This window comes from Lemur catta, chromosome 6 (genome assembly GCF_020740605.2).
Source record: "Lemur catta isolate mLemCat1 chromosome 6, mLemCat1.pri, whole genome shotgun sequence".
Classification (NCBI taxonomy): Eukaryota; Metazoa; Chordata; class Mammalia; order Primates; family Lemuridae; genus Lemur; species Lemur catta.
The window spans coordinates 42,809,822-42,827,658 of record NC_059133.1 but is presented as its reverse complement, the minus strand read 5'-3'; the positions used below and the strand labels follow the sequence as shown (position 1 = coordinate 42,827,658).

The window sequence follows — 17,837 nt, the reverse complement described above, 5'->3', positions numbered from 1 at the left end:
TTAAAAAAAAACCAGATTCTTAACAAGTGGTTTCTCTTTTCAATTTGAGTTTCTGCAAATCTCACATATTACCTAAAAGTTTCATCTGAAGTAAGTCAAGTGACGTAATTGGGCATTCTGATTTTTTTTTCTTTGAAAAAATAAGAGAATTAATATTTGGTTGGCTTGTTACATGAGCCCAGTTAAATCTCTCGATCCTGCTATAACTGCCCTTCAAACTGAGAGTTCTCAAGGCTCTTTAGAGAACTACAGCAAAAGAAATAATCTCTGTTCAGGTTGATATGTGAAAGAATAGTAAGGACAACACATTTCTAAATTTGACTTTTAGAATTTTTTACTTAAATTTCAATTTCTGGATGAAAGAAAGGCATCACTATTGCAACAAAAAGAGATAATGTTAAGGAATAATGAAGTCATAAAGTATCAAAGTCATTAGAGAATTTAGAGCACATCTGAGGGTGGCTCTGAGGATTAAATGACAGCCCCTACCTAAGTGGTTGGCACTTGGTAAGAACTTGGACCTGAATGACCTAGTCTAACACTCATTTGACAGGTAACAAAACTCAGAAACTCTTACTATTCACATATGAAGGGATTCACCAAAAGTGTAAGGAAAATGATTGACTTGAGGTAAAGAGTAACCAAAGGATGTTCTCTGATATTATGCTGTTTCAGTTACTCAAGAAGTACAAAATAATTTTGGTATCTCACTTCAAGGGACTTCTCTAATTTTCCCCTATGAATATAGCTCTATTCTATTCCTGGAGATTTTATGTCTTGGTTCTAAAACTAAAACTGAGTCGAGAAAAGGCATATTCCTAATCATTGTACTTTCATTATTTATTCTAAAAACATTTACTTAAAATTATTCCAGGGCTTGACAATCTAATGCAATGGAAGCCCAAACACATCACTTTAACAGATTTCCTCTATAGCCCAAAGTTTCTCTTTTCTGCATCTCCCAACCCTCCTCCAGTGGCTAGTTGGCTGTTTTCAGAACTAAGGGTGTCTCTGAAAGTCAACCAAGCTGCTTTTCACCAGATCTGAGGAGACCAGAAATCTTTGTCAATACTTATCTTCACAGCTTTATTTTTTTGTATTCCTGGAACTCAAATGAAACACCGGCTTGAAAAGGCAGGGCCCAGCCAGGAGTGGCTTGGCCATCCAACTGCACCTGCCACCCGTTACCTGTTTGCAAGACCACAGTTCTCTCTTCTCCATCCAGAGAAACAATCCTGAAGTTATATATAGTTCCCGCTTGTAAATCTTTGGGGTTACATCCATACGTGGTGTTGTCTATCCGAATGGGATGGCACCACGCAGCCTCCGAGGTGTCACTGCTATTGATGACGCTAAAGTTACAAGGTGACCCCCAGATTTTCCACTGGATAGAGACGGACCGGCTGGAGACCCTGGACTCCGTCACGGTGAAGTTACATTTCACTGGCTCAGCCAGTCCCGTCTGCAAAAGAATCAGAGACAACAGTTGAAGGCTGCAGTCTGGACTGCCCAGGTACACGTCCACGCCTGTCCCCAGCCCTGGCCCCCAGCCTCAGCCAGTCCCTTTGCCCTTTAGCCGGAGCAAAGGCCCGCAGGGGAGCCGGACAGCAACTTTCTCCCTAGCAGCTGTCTGTCGAGAGCAGCAAGAGAGAGAAGGTGGCTTTTTGCCTTTGACAGTAGGATGAGCTGTCAGTCCGGGTGGGAGCTCAAAAGAGGATCATCCTTCCCAAGGGGCAGGAAGAAATCCTGCCACCTCCCTCTTCAAGGTACAACCCGGGAGACCAGAAAGTGGAGTGGGAACTTGGTTCTCAGCGAGGAGGGGGCGCCTTAGACCCCGACCCCTTCTCAGGTCACTCACCTGCAGCAGGCTCAGCGCGACCCACAAGGCCAAGCGGGCTCCATGGCTCAGCATTGCGCTCAGTGGTTAAGACCCTGACTAAAGAGAGGGGGCTGCACGCGGGGCGGCGCGGGGGTCACCTGTTGCGCGCGCTCAGCGCGGCCCACGGGCGCCGCGCGCTTCCCTCGGGGCCGGCCTCGCGCAGGGGCCACCGCGGCCGCCGCCGCCGCTGCTGCTGCTGCCGCCCCGGGCGGGCTGCGGACGCGAGAGGCGGCGGGGACAGGCAGCGCGCCGCCCTTCCCACGCTGCCATGCTGACCCGCGCTGCCTCGCCCCGAGCCCCGTCCGCGGACTTCCGCAATCAAAAGGCAATTTCCTCGTCTCCCGGCAAAGGAACAATGCGCCGGCGAGGGAGGGAGCCCTGAGGAGCCAGCGACCGGGGCTGCCAAGACGGCCCGAAGCGGGCCACGCTGTCCCCGCTGCCCCGCCGCCACCTCCCCGCCGGGGTCCCGCCCGGGTCCGCGGGGCTCTGCCTCCTCCTCCTCCTCCTCCTCCTCCTCCTCCTCCTGGACTTTCGCTTTTCCCCACTCTGTGGTCCTCAATCCAGTCGTTTTAGCCACAGTTAGTGCTTGCTCCCTCTCACTTTCCAGGCCCCCACCCCGCCCCCTTCCTCCCTCCACACCCAGCGTCTCCCCCTCCCTATCTTCCTTCCTATCTTCCTCATCTGCTTTCTCCTGGGCCTCTTTTCCCAGGATTAAACTTGACCGCAGCACATTTCCCTAGGTCGCCTACACTCTTTCCTGGAGGCTTTTATTAGAGAGCTTTTGCCCTTGTCACCTCACAGCATTCATTTGTTCCAATGCATGTCCCCTTGACACCAGCAAGAGAAAAAGACCCCAAAAGGAGCCGGACAATTGTCAACTTGACCTTCATTCTTTTCTCCCACTCACTTTCTCTTTTCTCTTGTATAGGTCTGTGTCCTCCCTAAATCTTATGCAAATAGCGCTGACCAACAAGTATAATCACCGTCCATTGTTCAACCCATAGCAAAGCAGTTTCATCACTGTTTTGTCCAGTAGTTAAAGCCATTTCATCCATAATTATCCAACCAATAGAAGAAAGCCGTGTAAACTCTTTTGGTGAAAAATACTATTCATGGCTCAGCTTCTCACAAGTTTACAAAGAAATGGCATTTCTCAGTTTTCAGCACCCACTGTATGCCCTTGAGCAACTGCCTTAGTACCTGAATGATTATGTATCTGAAGATGGATTTTAGAAAAGTTCCCAATAAGCAAACAGCAAGAATATTTCATTGTGTGCAGGTGATAATACCAAAATATTACAACAACTTTTAAAATTTTTGATTCCTTTTTTTGGGGGGTGCCGTCTCTAACAACTACCAAAAGACATGCGATTCCATATTCTAATTTTCAAATTAGTGGAAGAAGAACATATTCCCTTCTTTTTCAAATAGACAGGTTATGCATAAAACTATATTTGGGGATATTTTATCTAGTGTATCTACTTTGAAGAAAAGTAGAAAAAAGCAAAAATTATTTTAATTCTTTTAGAAAACATGTTTTTAAAAAATCTGTTAATGAAAAAAAAAAGTTCCTCCTCCTTCAAAGAATTTATGGACTTTTAATCTGCAGCTAGACCAGAGATCTCAAATCTCCGCAGACAGATCAGAGATCTCAACTCTCCTTTTCAAGTTAGCAAACACTCAAAAAAGGTTACACCTAAAACATCTGTGTATTTCTGGGAAAACAGAATCTTTCCTACTTCTCTGCCCAGGTCACTCACTTGTCTTACTAAGGAGCTTTTACTCTGTTTTTTGCCCCCAAGTTCAGTGGCTCTGCAGAGCCTGGCGTACCTTTCTGCCTCGTCAGAGATAGCCCCCTCCTCCCCTCCATTAGATACTGCAAGCCTTACTGCAGGCTCCGGCTGCCTTCAGCCTTTACAGGGGTGTTTTTTCAGCCTTATTCCCTTTCAGCCTAATTCCCTTATTACCTTTTTCTTGTTTTGCTATATTAAGAAAACAAGTTTCTATTACACTATTTCTATCCACTGTAAAACTGTAATGATACCTACTTTACATACATCACAGAGCTATTATGAATAAATAAGATCATATATATTAAAGCACCTTTGCAAATTTTAATGTGCTGTACACGATCAGTTGGCCAAGTAATGTATTGTACCCAAATCACATTTTTTGCTGTCTTTTAAATTCATCCATTTACTGACTTTTGTTGCTCATCCTTCACTTTGCCCTTTCTTTTGAGGTTTAAAATGTTCTCACAGTTCAGCTCTCAGATTTGGAATCTTCCCACTTACATATACTAAATAGCCTTCTGTCATTTGTGGAAATCTTCAATAAATCCTACCTCCTCCAAGCTTTCCCAAACATTTTTTTAAAACACTACATGGCACCAATATACTGTACCCTATCAGTTAATTTTAGAGCTATATTTTATTTCCAACACACTGTCTAACAATCTTTCCTTATCACGCAGGCAAATGTACCAAAAGCTCAAAGTTTGAAGAAGACCAGTCAAACAGGGCAATAAAATATCCTCACAGTAACACAGTTTAGATGCTTCCAAATTCTATGTTTTTAACAGTGATCATGCTAATAAAGCTCTTGGGAACAGGAATTAGGAAAAAAAGAAATGATTTTTTTCAATGCAATTATTTTCTTTTTGATGTACCAAAGAGGGACATATACATTTAGAATCATGTATCCTTTATCTATTTTATTATCTTCAATCTATATGAAGAATCATAGAAATACTGAAGAAAAGGACAAAAGTTATAGACATCTCTTTTCCAGAGATATATAACTACTAGTTCTCCCTTGGAAAATCTTAAGGCTGACAACAGAGCTTTCAAATAATTAGTAGGTCCTAAATAACCCACAAAAATTAGCATACCATGAAACAAAAGGGAATGTTTAAACTCAAGCTTTTACTGATTACATTTTTCCTTTTAAAAGCAAATATATTAATATGAGAAATCAGAGAGAAATTGTAATAGATTCAAGGAAATATAGGACTGGGAGAAGCTGCCAGACATCATCTTTTATATGAGGAGTTTGCTTGAAACTACTGTACAAAGTATAAATAAATTGATTATTTTGTTCTTTGTTCTCATCTTTGGAATTCCTCAACTTCTTCTGAGTCTATCCTGCATAATGGCACTGCATTTGCTTTAGAAGTTATTGCATTCCAGGAATTTGGGATCAGCTACTCTGTACCATTTCAGGGGACAACCTCTTCTTGCCACTAGGAAACTTTTCCCATACTACATAGGAAGGTTGAGGCTGCTTTTGATTAGACATAAGTGAACAAACAGCTGTTTTTAAAAAAAATTGTCATAGCAATTAATTAACAATTATGTTATAATTAACATGTCATTAATTTTGAATTCATGGCTAAAAGCCCACGGATCTTGTCACATTAGGAACATAGATGTTGAATGATACACCTGGTCATTGGCATCCTGGAGCCACTGTTTGAGAACTGCTATTTTAGATCAGGGTTTGAACTGGGCGTAGACGGGGAGAAGGGGTGTTGGGTGGATGAGGGGAGGGGAGAGTGGATTGGCAAAGCTAATCCAAACTCCTCATCACCCAGGCCCTTCATTACCCAGCCTCTGCCCACTCCTTGCTGTTCTCCTGCTTGCCTTCTACTCTCCAGTGGCCTGGGTCTGATAATTCATTTATTCATTCATTCAGCAAATCTTGACTAAGCACCTACTGTGTGCAGGGCTGTGGTTTGGGTTTTGGAGACACACCCATGGAGCTGATTTCTCCTGCCCCAGGGCTTCTGTGTCTGCCATTTCCTCTCCTCGGACCACTCCTCCTGAAGCTCTCTGGTTGGCTATCTTCCTCTCATCCTTTGAGTTTCAGCCTAAACACACCTCTGTGGAGCCAGGCAGGCCCTTTCAAATTTCACAGGGAAAAGTATCTCTTTATCATTCTTCATCTCAGTAACCTGTTTGTTTAATTTGGAGTATTAATGATATTTGGTAATAATCGTTATTTATATATTTGTGCACTGTCTACCTTCTCTGGTCCTATGGGGAATGCTGTTAGGACAGAGTCTTTGCCTGTCTTGCCCTTCTTGCACAGGGCTGGGCATAAGGTAGAGTCTCAGTTAATACTTGGTCAATGAATGAATAAATGAATCTTTGTAGCTGCTCAGGAAATATTGTTATGTGAATAAATACTTCAAATAAGTCCTTTTAAACACAGTCCTCTGGATGCCTTGAATACTATCCTAGAAAGGAGGTGGGGGAGAAGAGGAGAGAAAAAGAGAGAAAAAGAGGGAAGGGTAAAGGAATAAAAAAGAGGAAGAGAAGATTACTTTTGAAGGGAAAGAGAAAAAGGTGGGAAAAGATTAGAGTGGGAGGGAAGGAGAAATGAGGAATAGCAGAAGGAGGAGGGAGGCAGTATCCTTTACGAAAGTGATTCTCAAAGGATAGCATTAATATCATCTGAGAACTTGCTAGAAATGCAAATTCTATAGCTCGTCTACAGACCGAAGTAATCAGAATTGCTGGGGGTACAGCCCCATAACTGTGTTTTAACAAGCCCTCCTGTTCTAGTTGGTGAGGAAGACCTACTTAAATTCCAAACAAAAGTCTCATATTATACCCTAAACCCTGTACTAGATATAGTTTTATATTCAAAAGAGTTAATGACATCTTCGTGTTTTTTTTCTCTTAAATTTTACTGAGCTCTCTGGTTATAAGAAACTATATAGATGATTTAGGAGGTCTTGGAACAAGTTTAGAATGTGTCATTTAAGTAAATTGTGACCTTTATAATATATAATATACATATTTTATATTTATAAGTTCTCATTAAAAATAAAGTGTGGGCTGGGTGTGGTGGCTCACACTTGCAATCCTAGCACCTTGGGAGGCCAAAGCCAGAGTATGGCTTGAGGCCAGGAGTTTGAAAACAGCCTGGGCAACATAGTAAGACCCCATCTCTACAAAAAATTAAAAAAAAAATTAAAAACAAGCACCACATGTACTCACCATCAGATTGGTACTAACTGATCAACACTTAGGTGCACACATGAAAGTAACATTCAGCTGGTGCCGGGCAGGCGGGAGATGGGCAGAGGGGATGGGTAAATTCATAACTAATGGGTGCAGAGCACACTGTCTGGGGGATGGGCACTCTTACAGCTCTAGCTTGGGCAATGCAAAGGCAATATATGTAACCAAAATGTTTGTACCCCCATAATATTCTGAAATTTTAAAAAAGAAAAAAATGGTGGCTTCAACCATAAAAAATCATTAAAACATATTTATCTAGACCACACACACACAAAAAAATTAGCAGGGCATGATGGCATGTGCCTATAGTCCCAGCTACTCAGGAGGCTGAGGCAGGAGCATCGCTTGAGCCCAGGAGTTTGAGGCTGTAGTGGGAGCTTTGATCATGCCACTGCACTCCAGCCTGGGCAATTCAGTCTCAGAAAAAAAAAGCTTGGATGCTAAAAAAAAAGAGGATCAATATGCAGCAAACTTAATGAATGTTAGACATAATGACAGTTTGATACTTTTCCTCCTAGGAAGTACTTTTGTTATGCAAATCTCACTATTGGCTTTTCTCCAGATATTATCTTTTTAAAAACAAAAGCATAGCAAGCAGGGGATTTTGTCAATTAAAACCAATTACAAGATGGTGAATCCTTTTCTAAGTTTTAATTTAAACTGGCTCAGTAGTAAATCATAGCAAAAGTGAATAAAACTTTAACTTGCAGCAGGTGTCACACATTTTAAAAAGAGATATATTAAAATGTAAGGAAACATTATTTTGATAAGTATTAGGTTTGCTCAGGGTGGGAACCCAGAAAGTATGCATAGCACGGAATGCGGTTAATGGAAAACTCAGATAGTGATCATAAGGGCTGTGAAACAATAGCCAAGGAGTCTGGAGAGTCGGAGGTTGTAAATCTAACTCTGACCCCAGACGGTTGCAGAACAAGTTAATGTTCAGAAAAAAATTCACCCTCCTCAAGCTTCCATCCAAACCTCCTATAAAACCCACCGCACTCCTCTTCCTGCTGTGGACACTGTTCTCGGCCTCCACCCATCTGCACCCAGATGCCCCAAATAAACAGCATTTTGCTACACCTGAGGCTTCCTGTGTCTCCCTCTTGGCTCCAGACCTAACAATAAGTCATTTTTTTTTTAAAAATGACCATCCTCACACCTAATGGGTGTGGTGCACACCGTCTGGGGGATGGACATGCTTGGACTCGGGTGGGGCAAGGGCAATATAGGTAACCCAAACATTTGTACCTCCCTAATATACTGAAATAAAACAAAATTTAAAAAAATGACCATCCTATTTTATATTTAGAGATACAGTTTGGAATACTTAGTATCTTTCTAGATAAACTTTCTATATCACAGGTCTCTGGGAAAATGGAAATAATAAAAGCATTAGGAAGGCAGTTGCAAGGATTAAATAAGAAAGTGTGTTTATATGCACAGAACCGTTCCTGGCCAAAGGGTTTGATAAATGTTAAGTTCTATGACTATCAGTAGTAATGATTATTCTATGACTAACATTAAAATAAATCACAGATGCTGAGCACTTAGTTATACTAGACAATGACAAAGTCTATGGATGCAAATGTCTTTCTGAGAACATCTAAATGATAATAAACTATCATTGCTTCAATCTCTTACCCAAGAGAAACTCTTCAGTATATCGGTACCAAAGACATTTAACCGCTGCTCTGTCTGTTGGACATACCAAGATTTATTTTTTAAATACTGGAAAGGAGGGGTGGGAGTGCCGGATATGTCTCTAACAGCAGACTCCACCCGTCCCTCTCCGACGCATCTCTGAGATTTCCTAGTATTTCTTTCTCTACACCAATTTCTCACCCTCTTCCCCTCCCCATCTTTTTTTTTTTAATTTGGAGGAAATAGGCGTTGCATAGCTTTTGTCATAACTTTGTAACCACAGACAGCCACATAACTTACAACCAGATGTAACTATAAATGAATCACTTCTCAGCCTCAAGTCCTCCTGCTAGGTTTTCACTCACACCAGCCCCCCCACCTCACCCTGGGAGATGAGCTGCTTGCACAGGAACCCAGTGGAGGGATTCCTGCTTAGTGTGGATGGTCCACATGGGCGTGGCTGCACTATATTATGGTTTCAGGAACATTTATTCACCAAACCCTAGAATAGTAGATAAATAAAACATGGCTTAAGATAACACTGGCTTTAAAGAAAAGGAAAACAAAAATTCACCCATTTCATCTCCCTTAGAGAATGATGAGTGGAGGGTTAAAACTGCACCCTCTTTTTATTCCGAATATCTCATTGCTAGACCGTTACTTGCCATGAATTCCTTGGAGGTCACAAATAGCACAGGTGAGCTTTTTGCTTTTACAGTGAGATATGAATATTGTTTTAAAAATTGGAATGAGTAGGTAATATTGAGAAAGGAGATTTTACATGCAAAAAATATCTGGATTTTGACTTTTCTTTTAAAAAGCAAAAGATTGAGGCATTCCAGGCCCACATTCTGCCTGCCTCCTTGGGCAGGTCTAATTCCACACAGCTCCCTCACCCCGCTCTTCTCTGCTGGATGAAGCAGACTGATGGCATCTCAGAGACCCCTGAATGTTGGGGTTGACAGTGATCAAAGCAGAAGATCATAGGATCTTATCATGTTTTTCAAAAATATACTGCTAAAACCATCAACTAGATTACAGAGCCCTTGAAGGAAGGGGTCATGACTCTTTATTATTGCCTTTGCATCCCAGGTCATGGAGACTCAATGTCTACTTATATACTGACAGAGCAAACATTTGCATCCCCAGCATGAAACAACGCATGGCTAAGCATTTGTAAGTATTAAACAAAACACATAGTATTCTTCAACTGCTCCAATGTGCACCTGGAACCCTTAGCATCACGGAATTTAATACCTACACTGAAACCTTAGGAAAAAGCTAGTGTCCAAGAAGCCCATGTTCCAAATGAACAAACCCTAACTCCAGAGAAGATGGAGTTCTTCTCAACAATCAGGAGGTCATTCCTGATGTCATTGCTGAGGCCACTGAGGTCAAAACTCATAGCAAAGCACACACTTGCAGTACCCCCTCCACAGCTCTGCTGTCCTGGGCTGGCAGAACAGCCTTGCATAAAGAGGAGAGATGTCAATGTTCGCAGACCCCCAGATGAGCAGCAGGCACTTGTTAAAGCTACACAGATGAGGTGAACTCATTGGCTGGGATCTATTAGGAATCCAGAATAACAAGAGTCCTGATAGAAAAGTAGGTGCCACCAACTCCCAGTAGAAGGTTCCCCAGTGGGGGGACTCTATCTGGTCTTAGCAGTGGTGGTATTCTGTTGTCAGCTCCTCCAAAGTGTGGGAAGAATGGAAAGGGAATTTTACTTCCAGGACAGCTCCTTTCATTCATAGCATTTCTCCACTCAGTTAATTTTCACCATACTTCACAAAACTGGTTTTCAAAGCTGTTATTCTGTGAGTGGAATGTGCGAGTGCAACCAATATGTAGCTGGGGTAAATTAGAGAGATTTAGGGTATGTATCAGTTTCATCCAGAGTTTCTTTATCTTATCATCACACTTGTCAACTAGCTCATCCCAAGTTCTGACCCTCTGATCACCATTTCTCTCCTGGTGTTTGCTCTCCTTCCACCTCCTAACCCCCACCCGCTGTCCCCTGGTCCTCGAGGAAGACAGACCTTAGTATGTCTCAGCCACTGGCCTATCCCCAACTCAGTAGAATCCCTTGGATCCTACCCTCTAAAAGCTTTTAAGTAGACTTCTCCTTTACTATTTTTATTTTTAAAACTTTTTTTATTTTGAAATAATTTCAAATTTGCAGATAAGTTCTGAGAATTGTACAAAGTGCTTCTATACATCCTCACCCAGCCTCAGCAATTTGTTTCTTTAACATTCTGTCACAGTTGCTTTATCATTCTCTCTCCTTCTCTCTCCACATATAATATTTTTACCTGAACCATTTCAGAATAATTGCATACATCTTGAATTAAGTGTGAAATCTCGGTAAAGTTATCGAAATCAGAAAATTCAAAATTGCAGCAATACTTAAATCCACAGTCCATACTTCAGGTTTGTCAATGATCACAATAATGTCCTTTTTAGTATTTTTTTGTTTTCTTTCTACTACAGGATCTAGCTCAGCATTTAGCTGTTACATCTCTTACTCTTCTAATCTGGAACAATTCCTGTCTTTTAAAATTACCTTCATGACATTGGCTTTTCTCAATGATACAGGTTGTTTATTTCCACAGCATCTCCCTCCATCTGAACTTGTCTGATATGTCTTTGTGATTAGATTCAAATTATACACCCCCAGCAGCACTTCCTTTCTTTTCTTGCCTTCAGTGTTTTTCTCAACAGGCTGGTTATTCAATTATTCTCCAATGGATTGGAAACCTAATCGCACATGGGGAGATTTTTCACACTATAGGTACTGAGGTAGGAGAACTCAGCAAATTCTGATTCAGTAGGTCTGAGGTGGAATCTTAGAATCTTAAAAAAGCCTTCCAGGATTTTTTTTTTTTTTTTTTTAAAGAGAGACGTGTCTTGCTCCGTTGCCCAGGCTGGAGTGCAGTGGCACAATCATAGCTTGCTATAGCCTCCAATTCCTGGGGTCAGACAATCCTCAGCCTCCCAAGTAGCTGGGACTGCAGACCAGCATCACCACACCCAGCAAATTATAGTTTTTAAGAGATGGGGTATCCCTACATTGCTCAGGCTGGTCTCCAACTCCTGGCCTCAAGCGATCCTTCTGCCTCAGCTTCCCCATTTGCTGGATTCTGATGTATCCACGGTCAGGGCTGAGAGCCATAGGCTCTCTCAATGGGCACTTCCTGGCTTCTTCTCCTTTGATCTCATTTTGCTTTTTCTTTGCCTTTCTCTCTCTTACTACATCAACCCTTGCCTGGGGTAGACCTTTCTGCAGGGAAAACAATGTGCCAGAGAAATACTGGCATATTAAAGACCCCATTTCAATGCACATGCTCTGTTTTGTGGTTGCATTTTATGTGCATATAATTACATAATTGTCCATCAGTATAAGCCAGGGAATTGGTTCCATCCCCACCTCCATAACCAAATCCACACATACTCAAGTCCCGCTGTAGTGGGCCCTTCGAATCCTGCTTATAGGAAAACTCAGCCCTCCATATATTCAGGCTTTGAATTCCACAAATACCACATTTCCCACCTGCATTTGGTTGAAAAGAAGCCGCAAATAAGTGGACTTACCCAGTTCAAACCTGCGTTCTTCAAGGGTCAGTTTTACATACAGACAAACTATCAACACAGTCTTTGTGCGCAAAAATGGAAAGCAATGCAAATCACTCATAACTAAAAGACAATGAAAGAAAAGAAGAATCCTTGTGATTTTAAGGCTGGCAGGGTCTAGTGAATTGTAAGCCGCATTTATGCTATTGGCCCGCTGTAATGCAGTTCAGCTGGCAAATCAAGCAAACTGTAGCCCATGTCAGAATGAGGCTTAGATGATGCTCCTTACAAATTAGGGTCTTCAGAAACACGTCCCTCCCACAATGCTACTCCTCAATTGGCCTTTTTGTAGCATCAGCAATCTCAGAACCTGTTTCTATTTTATCCCATTAACATTAGGCAATCTAAGAGTCATGAGGAGTGATTAGGGGATGGTTTGACTTTTCTCCTACATCTTTGTTCTTCTCCCTCTAGGTCTTGGCCTCAGTAAAGGGAAATATTATTGTCCCATTTTCAGTTCTGGCCACAGAACAGTGGTGACAGTGGCGTGTCTCCCCTGCATACTTTGACCCAATAAAGGAGGTTACCCCAGACTTGCAGGGGGTTGGGGAAGAGGGGTGTTTTCTGCACTCCTCCTCATTTATTTGGAGACTCACACTGGGCTGTGATCTCTTTGAAGGCCAAATGGGAGGAAACACAGAACTGTGAAAGCCCAGACCAGTTCCACAATGGCTATTCATGAGCTGAGGAAATGCAACCTCTCTCCCAGGCCAGGGCAAGGGTGGGGTGGGGAGGGGAAGAAGGAGGTGCACCTCCAAAGAAGATTTATAGATATTTAGTGGTATCAGAACAGCCCATAACGTTTCTATTGCATGCTCAGCATTTTATCCCTTTCAAAGCATTTTCACATAATATATTGGCTCATCTGGTTTTGATAACCTTGTGAAGTAGGCAGGATAGGAACGGTGAAACAAAAACAAGGAGAAGCTAGTATTATTTGCTAAAACTATTGAATACTTATGAATAGCCAGTGTTCTAAGCACTTTGCTTAATCAGATGTTAATCCTGTTTTAAGAGGCAGATAGAGTACCCACAAGTATCTTTATTTTAAAGAGACATGAGTATGACTCGAGTTGAGTAACTAGTAGATTTCACCACTGGGATTTAAGCCAGGTTTCTCTGACATTGGAGCCCTAGCTCTTTACCTCTGCAACAAACCACATGCACTAAGGTCACATGGCCAAGAGGGGGTCCGGACCAGACCTCTCCTGAGAGTATACTACTCAAACAGTAGACAGAGGCTGGTCAGGATTTGAAGCCAAAGTGAAGTCCAAGGCCCCCCTTCCTCTCTCTCTTTGGAGTCCACTTCTCCACATTTAACTCTTCCTCTTGCACCCTGTTGCTCAGAGTCTGGACATGGTGGTGTAATCTTAGCACTTTGAGAGACTGAGGCAGGTGGATTGCTTGAGGCCAGGAGTTAGAGACCAGCCTGGGCAACAGAGAGACCCCATCTACAAGAAATACAAAAATTAGCCAGGAATGGTGGTGTGTGCACCTGTAGTCCCAGCTACTTGGGAAGCTGAGGCAGAAGAATTGTTTGAGCCCATGAGTTTGAAGTTGCAGTGAGCTATGATGATGCCACTGCACTGTAGCCTGGGCAACAGAGTGAGACCCTGTCTCAAAAAAAAAAAAAAGGTATCAGTGCGACTAGAGGGGTTGTTAAAACACAGATTGTTGGGGGCCCTATACCCAGAGTTTCTGATTTAGTAGGTCTAAGGCAAGGCCCAAGTGGTTGCATTTCTAATAAGTTCTGGGTTTTGTGTCTGTACTTGAAGAACAACTGATCCAGATATTTCCTGGCTCACACCATAGACAAGTTTCCTGTTCCACTGACTTTGTCCTTGTGAAGACACACATGGCCACATAACACTGTTTATAAAGGTTACAATAATAATAGCAGCTAATATTAATTAAACTATTTCATAAGAGTTCCCAGATCCAGCTATAAAAAGAAAAAAATTAAACTATTTCACTATTTTCCAGGCACTACTCTAGGCATATGAAATAATGTTAATTCATTTACTATTCAGTGTTGGGGGGGGTGGAGAGAGAGAGCGAGTGAGTGCACCACAGAGTTGTGGCCAAGTACTGGCCCCACATACAGTCTTCCAAAGTCAAAGCCCTCACAGTGGCAGGTAAGGAGGTGAGAAAAGGGAGGAGAAAAGAGAAGAGTAGGGAACATTCTGCTTCCAAAGGAGTCAAAGTAGGACAATTTTACAATAGCCTTAATGAAGAGTGATTACTGGATTTCAGACCATTACTTCGTTGGCATTTACCTTCATCAACAGGTACTCTATGTAACAGAATAGGTGGCTAGATGTTCAGGGGTGCGTGTGTATGTGCGTGGGTGTACTCTTCTTGCTCTGCAACTCCCTAGTCATTTGAGCTTGGGTAAGTCTTTAACCTCTTTAAGTTTCAGCGTGACATCTGCCAAATAGAGACAGTGATGATGATGATGATGATGATGGTATGGTATATTGTTTAATGGCCACAGATCCCTCCCATCCAAAATGTATGCCCCTTTGCAATGTGGCTTTTCAGCTTTTCCCATCACAAAGTGGAGTCTATTTTCCTCACTCCCTGATCTGGCCTGGCTTGAGATTTGTGCTGACCAATAGAATGGGGCAGAAGTGATGCTGTGTGATTACAGAGCCTAGCCCTCAAGAAGCCTGTAGCATCCACCTTTGCCCACTGGTGAAGCTGCCAAAAACCCCATGAAAAGGAAGCTGGTGTGGCCTCCTGGAGGGTGAGAGGCCATGTGGAGGAGAACCTAGGTGCCTGAGCCTACAGCCAGCACTGACTAGCTCAGCTGACCCTTCAAGCTGAATGCAGCTGCAAGAGTAAGCTAAGAAGGAACCAGCTGAGGAACCATCCACGCATCCAACAAAATCATGAGAAATTATGAACTGTCATTGTTTCAAATCACTAAGTTTTGGGGAGGTTTATTACACAGTGATGGGAAATGGATGCAAGTACCCAACTCCCAGAGTGTACCAAAGTGCTTAGCACAGTTCCTGACGCACAAACCTTAGCTATCATTTCTATCCCTTGCAGTCTCTTCTTTGCAGATACTGTATAACACCTATTTATCTTTTCTTCCTCATCACTCAAAGGGATTCTTGATGGAAGGAAAGACACAAATATGTGACACTTTCTCTTTTGAAGTGTTTTGTGACATCTCCACGCCTACTCCCAGCCCATGTCCCAACTCCGAATCATCCTTTGATTGTGGGTCTAGAACTCAGTGGTCACTCCATATATGTTAATTAGTGGTAATAATGTAATATCTCCAAGCATAAAATCTGAGCATTTCAGTTGTTATTCTTTCTTCTCTAGATTTCTATCTTGGATTAAGTGTTCTAAATTCTACCTGATGCTATGTATTGATGGCAAGAAAAGGACAAAAGGAATGACAGATAATTTAATAGGGTCATGAATTAAAATAGTGAGTTGGAATTAATTAGTGCTCCTAGATGAAGAATGCATCCAAAAACATGTATTTGAGATCTTTCTCGATATACATTCAGTTCCTTTACATGGGAGAATTATTACAGGACTCTTCTACCATCTAAGTCTTTTCTACATTCTCAGCAGACTGCTGATCCTACACTCAATGATTTTGATCACATTGTGCTGTCCATGTGATTCTATGATACCACCTTTATATTAATTTTCACACCCCTCGTGGTGTCTGCCAAATAGTAGATGCTCAATAAATGAGTATAGAATGCATGATTGGACTGAAGTGATAAAATCCCCAAGTTTCTTTAAAATGCTAATTTTAGGTAAAAATTGGAATCACTTTCGAACTTTCCATCATGCCCTAACCCAGCTCCTTCACTTTCCACCCTTCCCTTTCCCCCCACCTCTTTCTAGGTTAACACCATACTCCTGTAAGCTCAGTTCAGGTATTCCCTCCACCAGAAGGCATTCCCTGAAACCTCCACACCAGTCAGGATTCTCCCTTTTGTATTCTCTAAAAGCCTGTGTATATCTCTATTTCCCTCAACACTTTGGCAGATGTTGAGTCCCTTCAGGGCAACAATTTTGCCATTCATCTTTGTGTCCTAGGAAAGAATAGCAATAACAACTATTATTTCCCAAATGCTTACTAAGGACCAGGTTATCTCTCTCAATCCTTGCAACAGCCCTCAAAGGTGTAGGTTCCATTTTACAGATGAGGAAACTGAGGTTTGGAAAGTTTAAGTAACTTGTCCTGGTCACCTTGCTAGGAAGAGGCAGAGTCAGGACTTTGAACTCAAAGCCTGAGTTTTCTAGTCCTCTGTGTTCTGACACTAGTTTGATTCTCAAGAAATGTTTGTTGAATGGGTGAACATGTTCCAAAGTTAGTAAGTTAGCCACCATCATTGTCTCCTTTTCTCTTTTTCTTATACTGTGTGTGTGTGTGTGTGTGTGTGTGTGTGTGTGTGTGTTTACAGGATGAAGTTGAAGGATGAAATAGGGGAAATAGAAGAAAAAAGGAAATGGATAATTAGTTCTTCAATGAAACACTAGCTATGTTAGATAGTATAAATATATTAAACACTGGATACACTCAAACTTCAAAACATTTAGACAATAAAAAGCATGGCTACTCAACATGACCATCCCACTTGGACATTGGCAATAAATAGGTCATTTGCCACCCAAGTGGCCAACAATTCCATCCACTTCCACACCACTCCAATCTACTGAACTCTCAGCACTCCTTTGCACTCTCCCATTCCAATTTCACTCCACTCTGCTTTGCTTCTCCCCACTTATTCTACTCACTTTGCCCCCCTCCACTCCACACCTTTTCATTCCACTCCATTCTATTCCATTCATTCCACTCCATTACCTTCACCTCTATTTCATTTTGCTCCATTCCATTCTATTCCATTCCATCTTTCCTTTTTTCCTTTCTTTTCCACAAAACCTTGCTAAGTAGTAAGCACTTTGTTCAGGTCCTAGAGATACAAAACCAGATAAATACAGAGCCTACCCTCTCCAAAAACTCATATTCAGATTTGTCCTGTCATCACTCAATGAAAGCCCATCAGCCCAATTAGACTAAGTCAATGGAAAATTCTCACAAACCAGTTGCTGTCTGATAAAGAAAAAAATGGGCACACAGAGATTTTCTTTTTACAAAATTCTAAGCAACTAAGTCGAATGATTTTACTCCTCTCTTAATACCCTTCTAGACATCCACTGCTGAGATAGAGTACCTTTTGAAATTACTTTCAAAGGACAGGCATTTTTTTTTTTTTTTTTGAGCCAGAGTCTCGCTGTGTTGCCCGGGCTAGAGTGAGTGCCGTGGCATCAGCCTAGCTCACAGCAACCTCAAACTCCTAGGCTTAACCAATCCTACTGAGGACAGGCATTTTTATATCACCAGTGACTCATTTTCACCTTTCAAAGTATCTAACTTCAGCTGTTTATAATTGACTGTTATAAAGTTAAAGCTCCTGTTAAATCAAATAATGATCTAGCAGAGATGCCTAGACTAAGGCTTTGCAGTCATGGAGAGCTGCAGTTGTAGAAATTGTCTGTGGAAAGGGCATAGCTTTTACGCACTAGCCTCCCAGCATATAGTCAAGATTTCACCTAAGCTTTAAGAAAAAAATCCCAGAACATGAGATAGCTGGCTGCATAGGCATTGTGGTGCCCTACCT

The 17,837-nt window shown here is 42.0% G+C and overlaps 1 protein-coding gene across 2 annotated transcripts in view; it reads right to left on the bottom strand.

Annotated features, from left to right (window-relative positions):
* PTPRB (protein tyrosine phosphatase receptor type B) overlaps positions 1-17,837 on the bottom strand; it is a 106,740-nt gene that overhangs the window by 75,303 nt on the left and 13,600 nt on the right. Inside the window, exons 1-2 of one of the 2 annotated variants that reach the window (XM_045553368.1) lie at positions 1,859-1,958; positions 1,189-1,462 (exon numbers count right to left, since the gene is read on the bottom strand). In XM_045553368.1, coding sequence (XP_045409324.1) covers positions 1,189-1,462; positions 1,859-1,912 — 328 coding nt within the window. In that variant the 5' untranslated portion in view covers positions 1,913-1,958. Of the gene's footprint in view, positions 1-1,188; positions 1,463-1,858; positions 1,959-17,837 lie in introns of those variants that run through there. The other variant, XM_045553367.1, reaches the window with a different exon arrangement.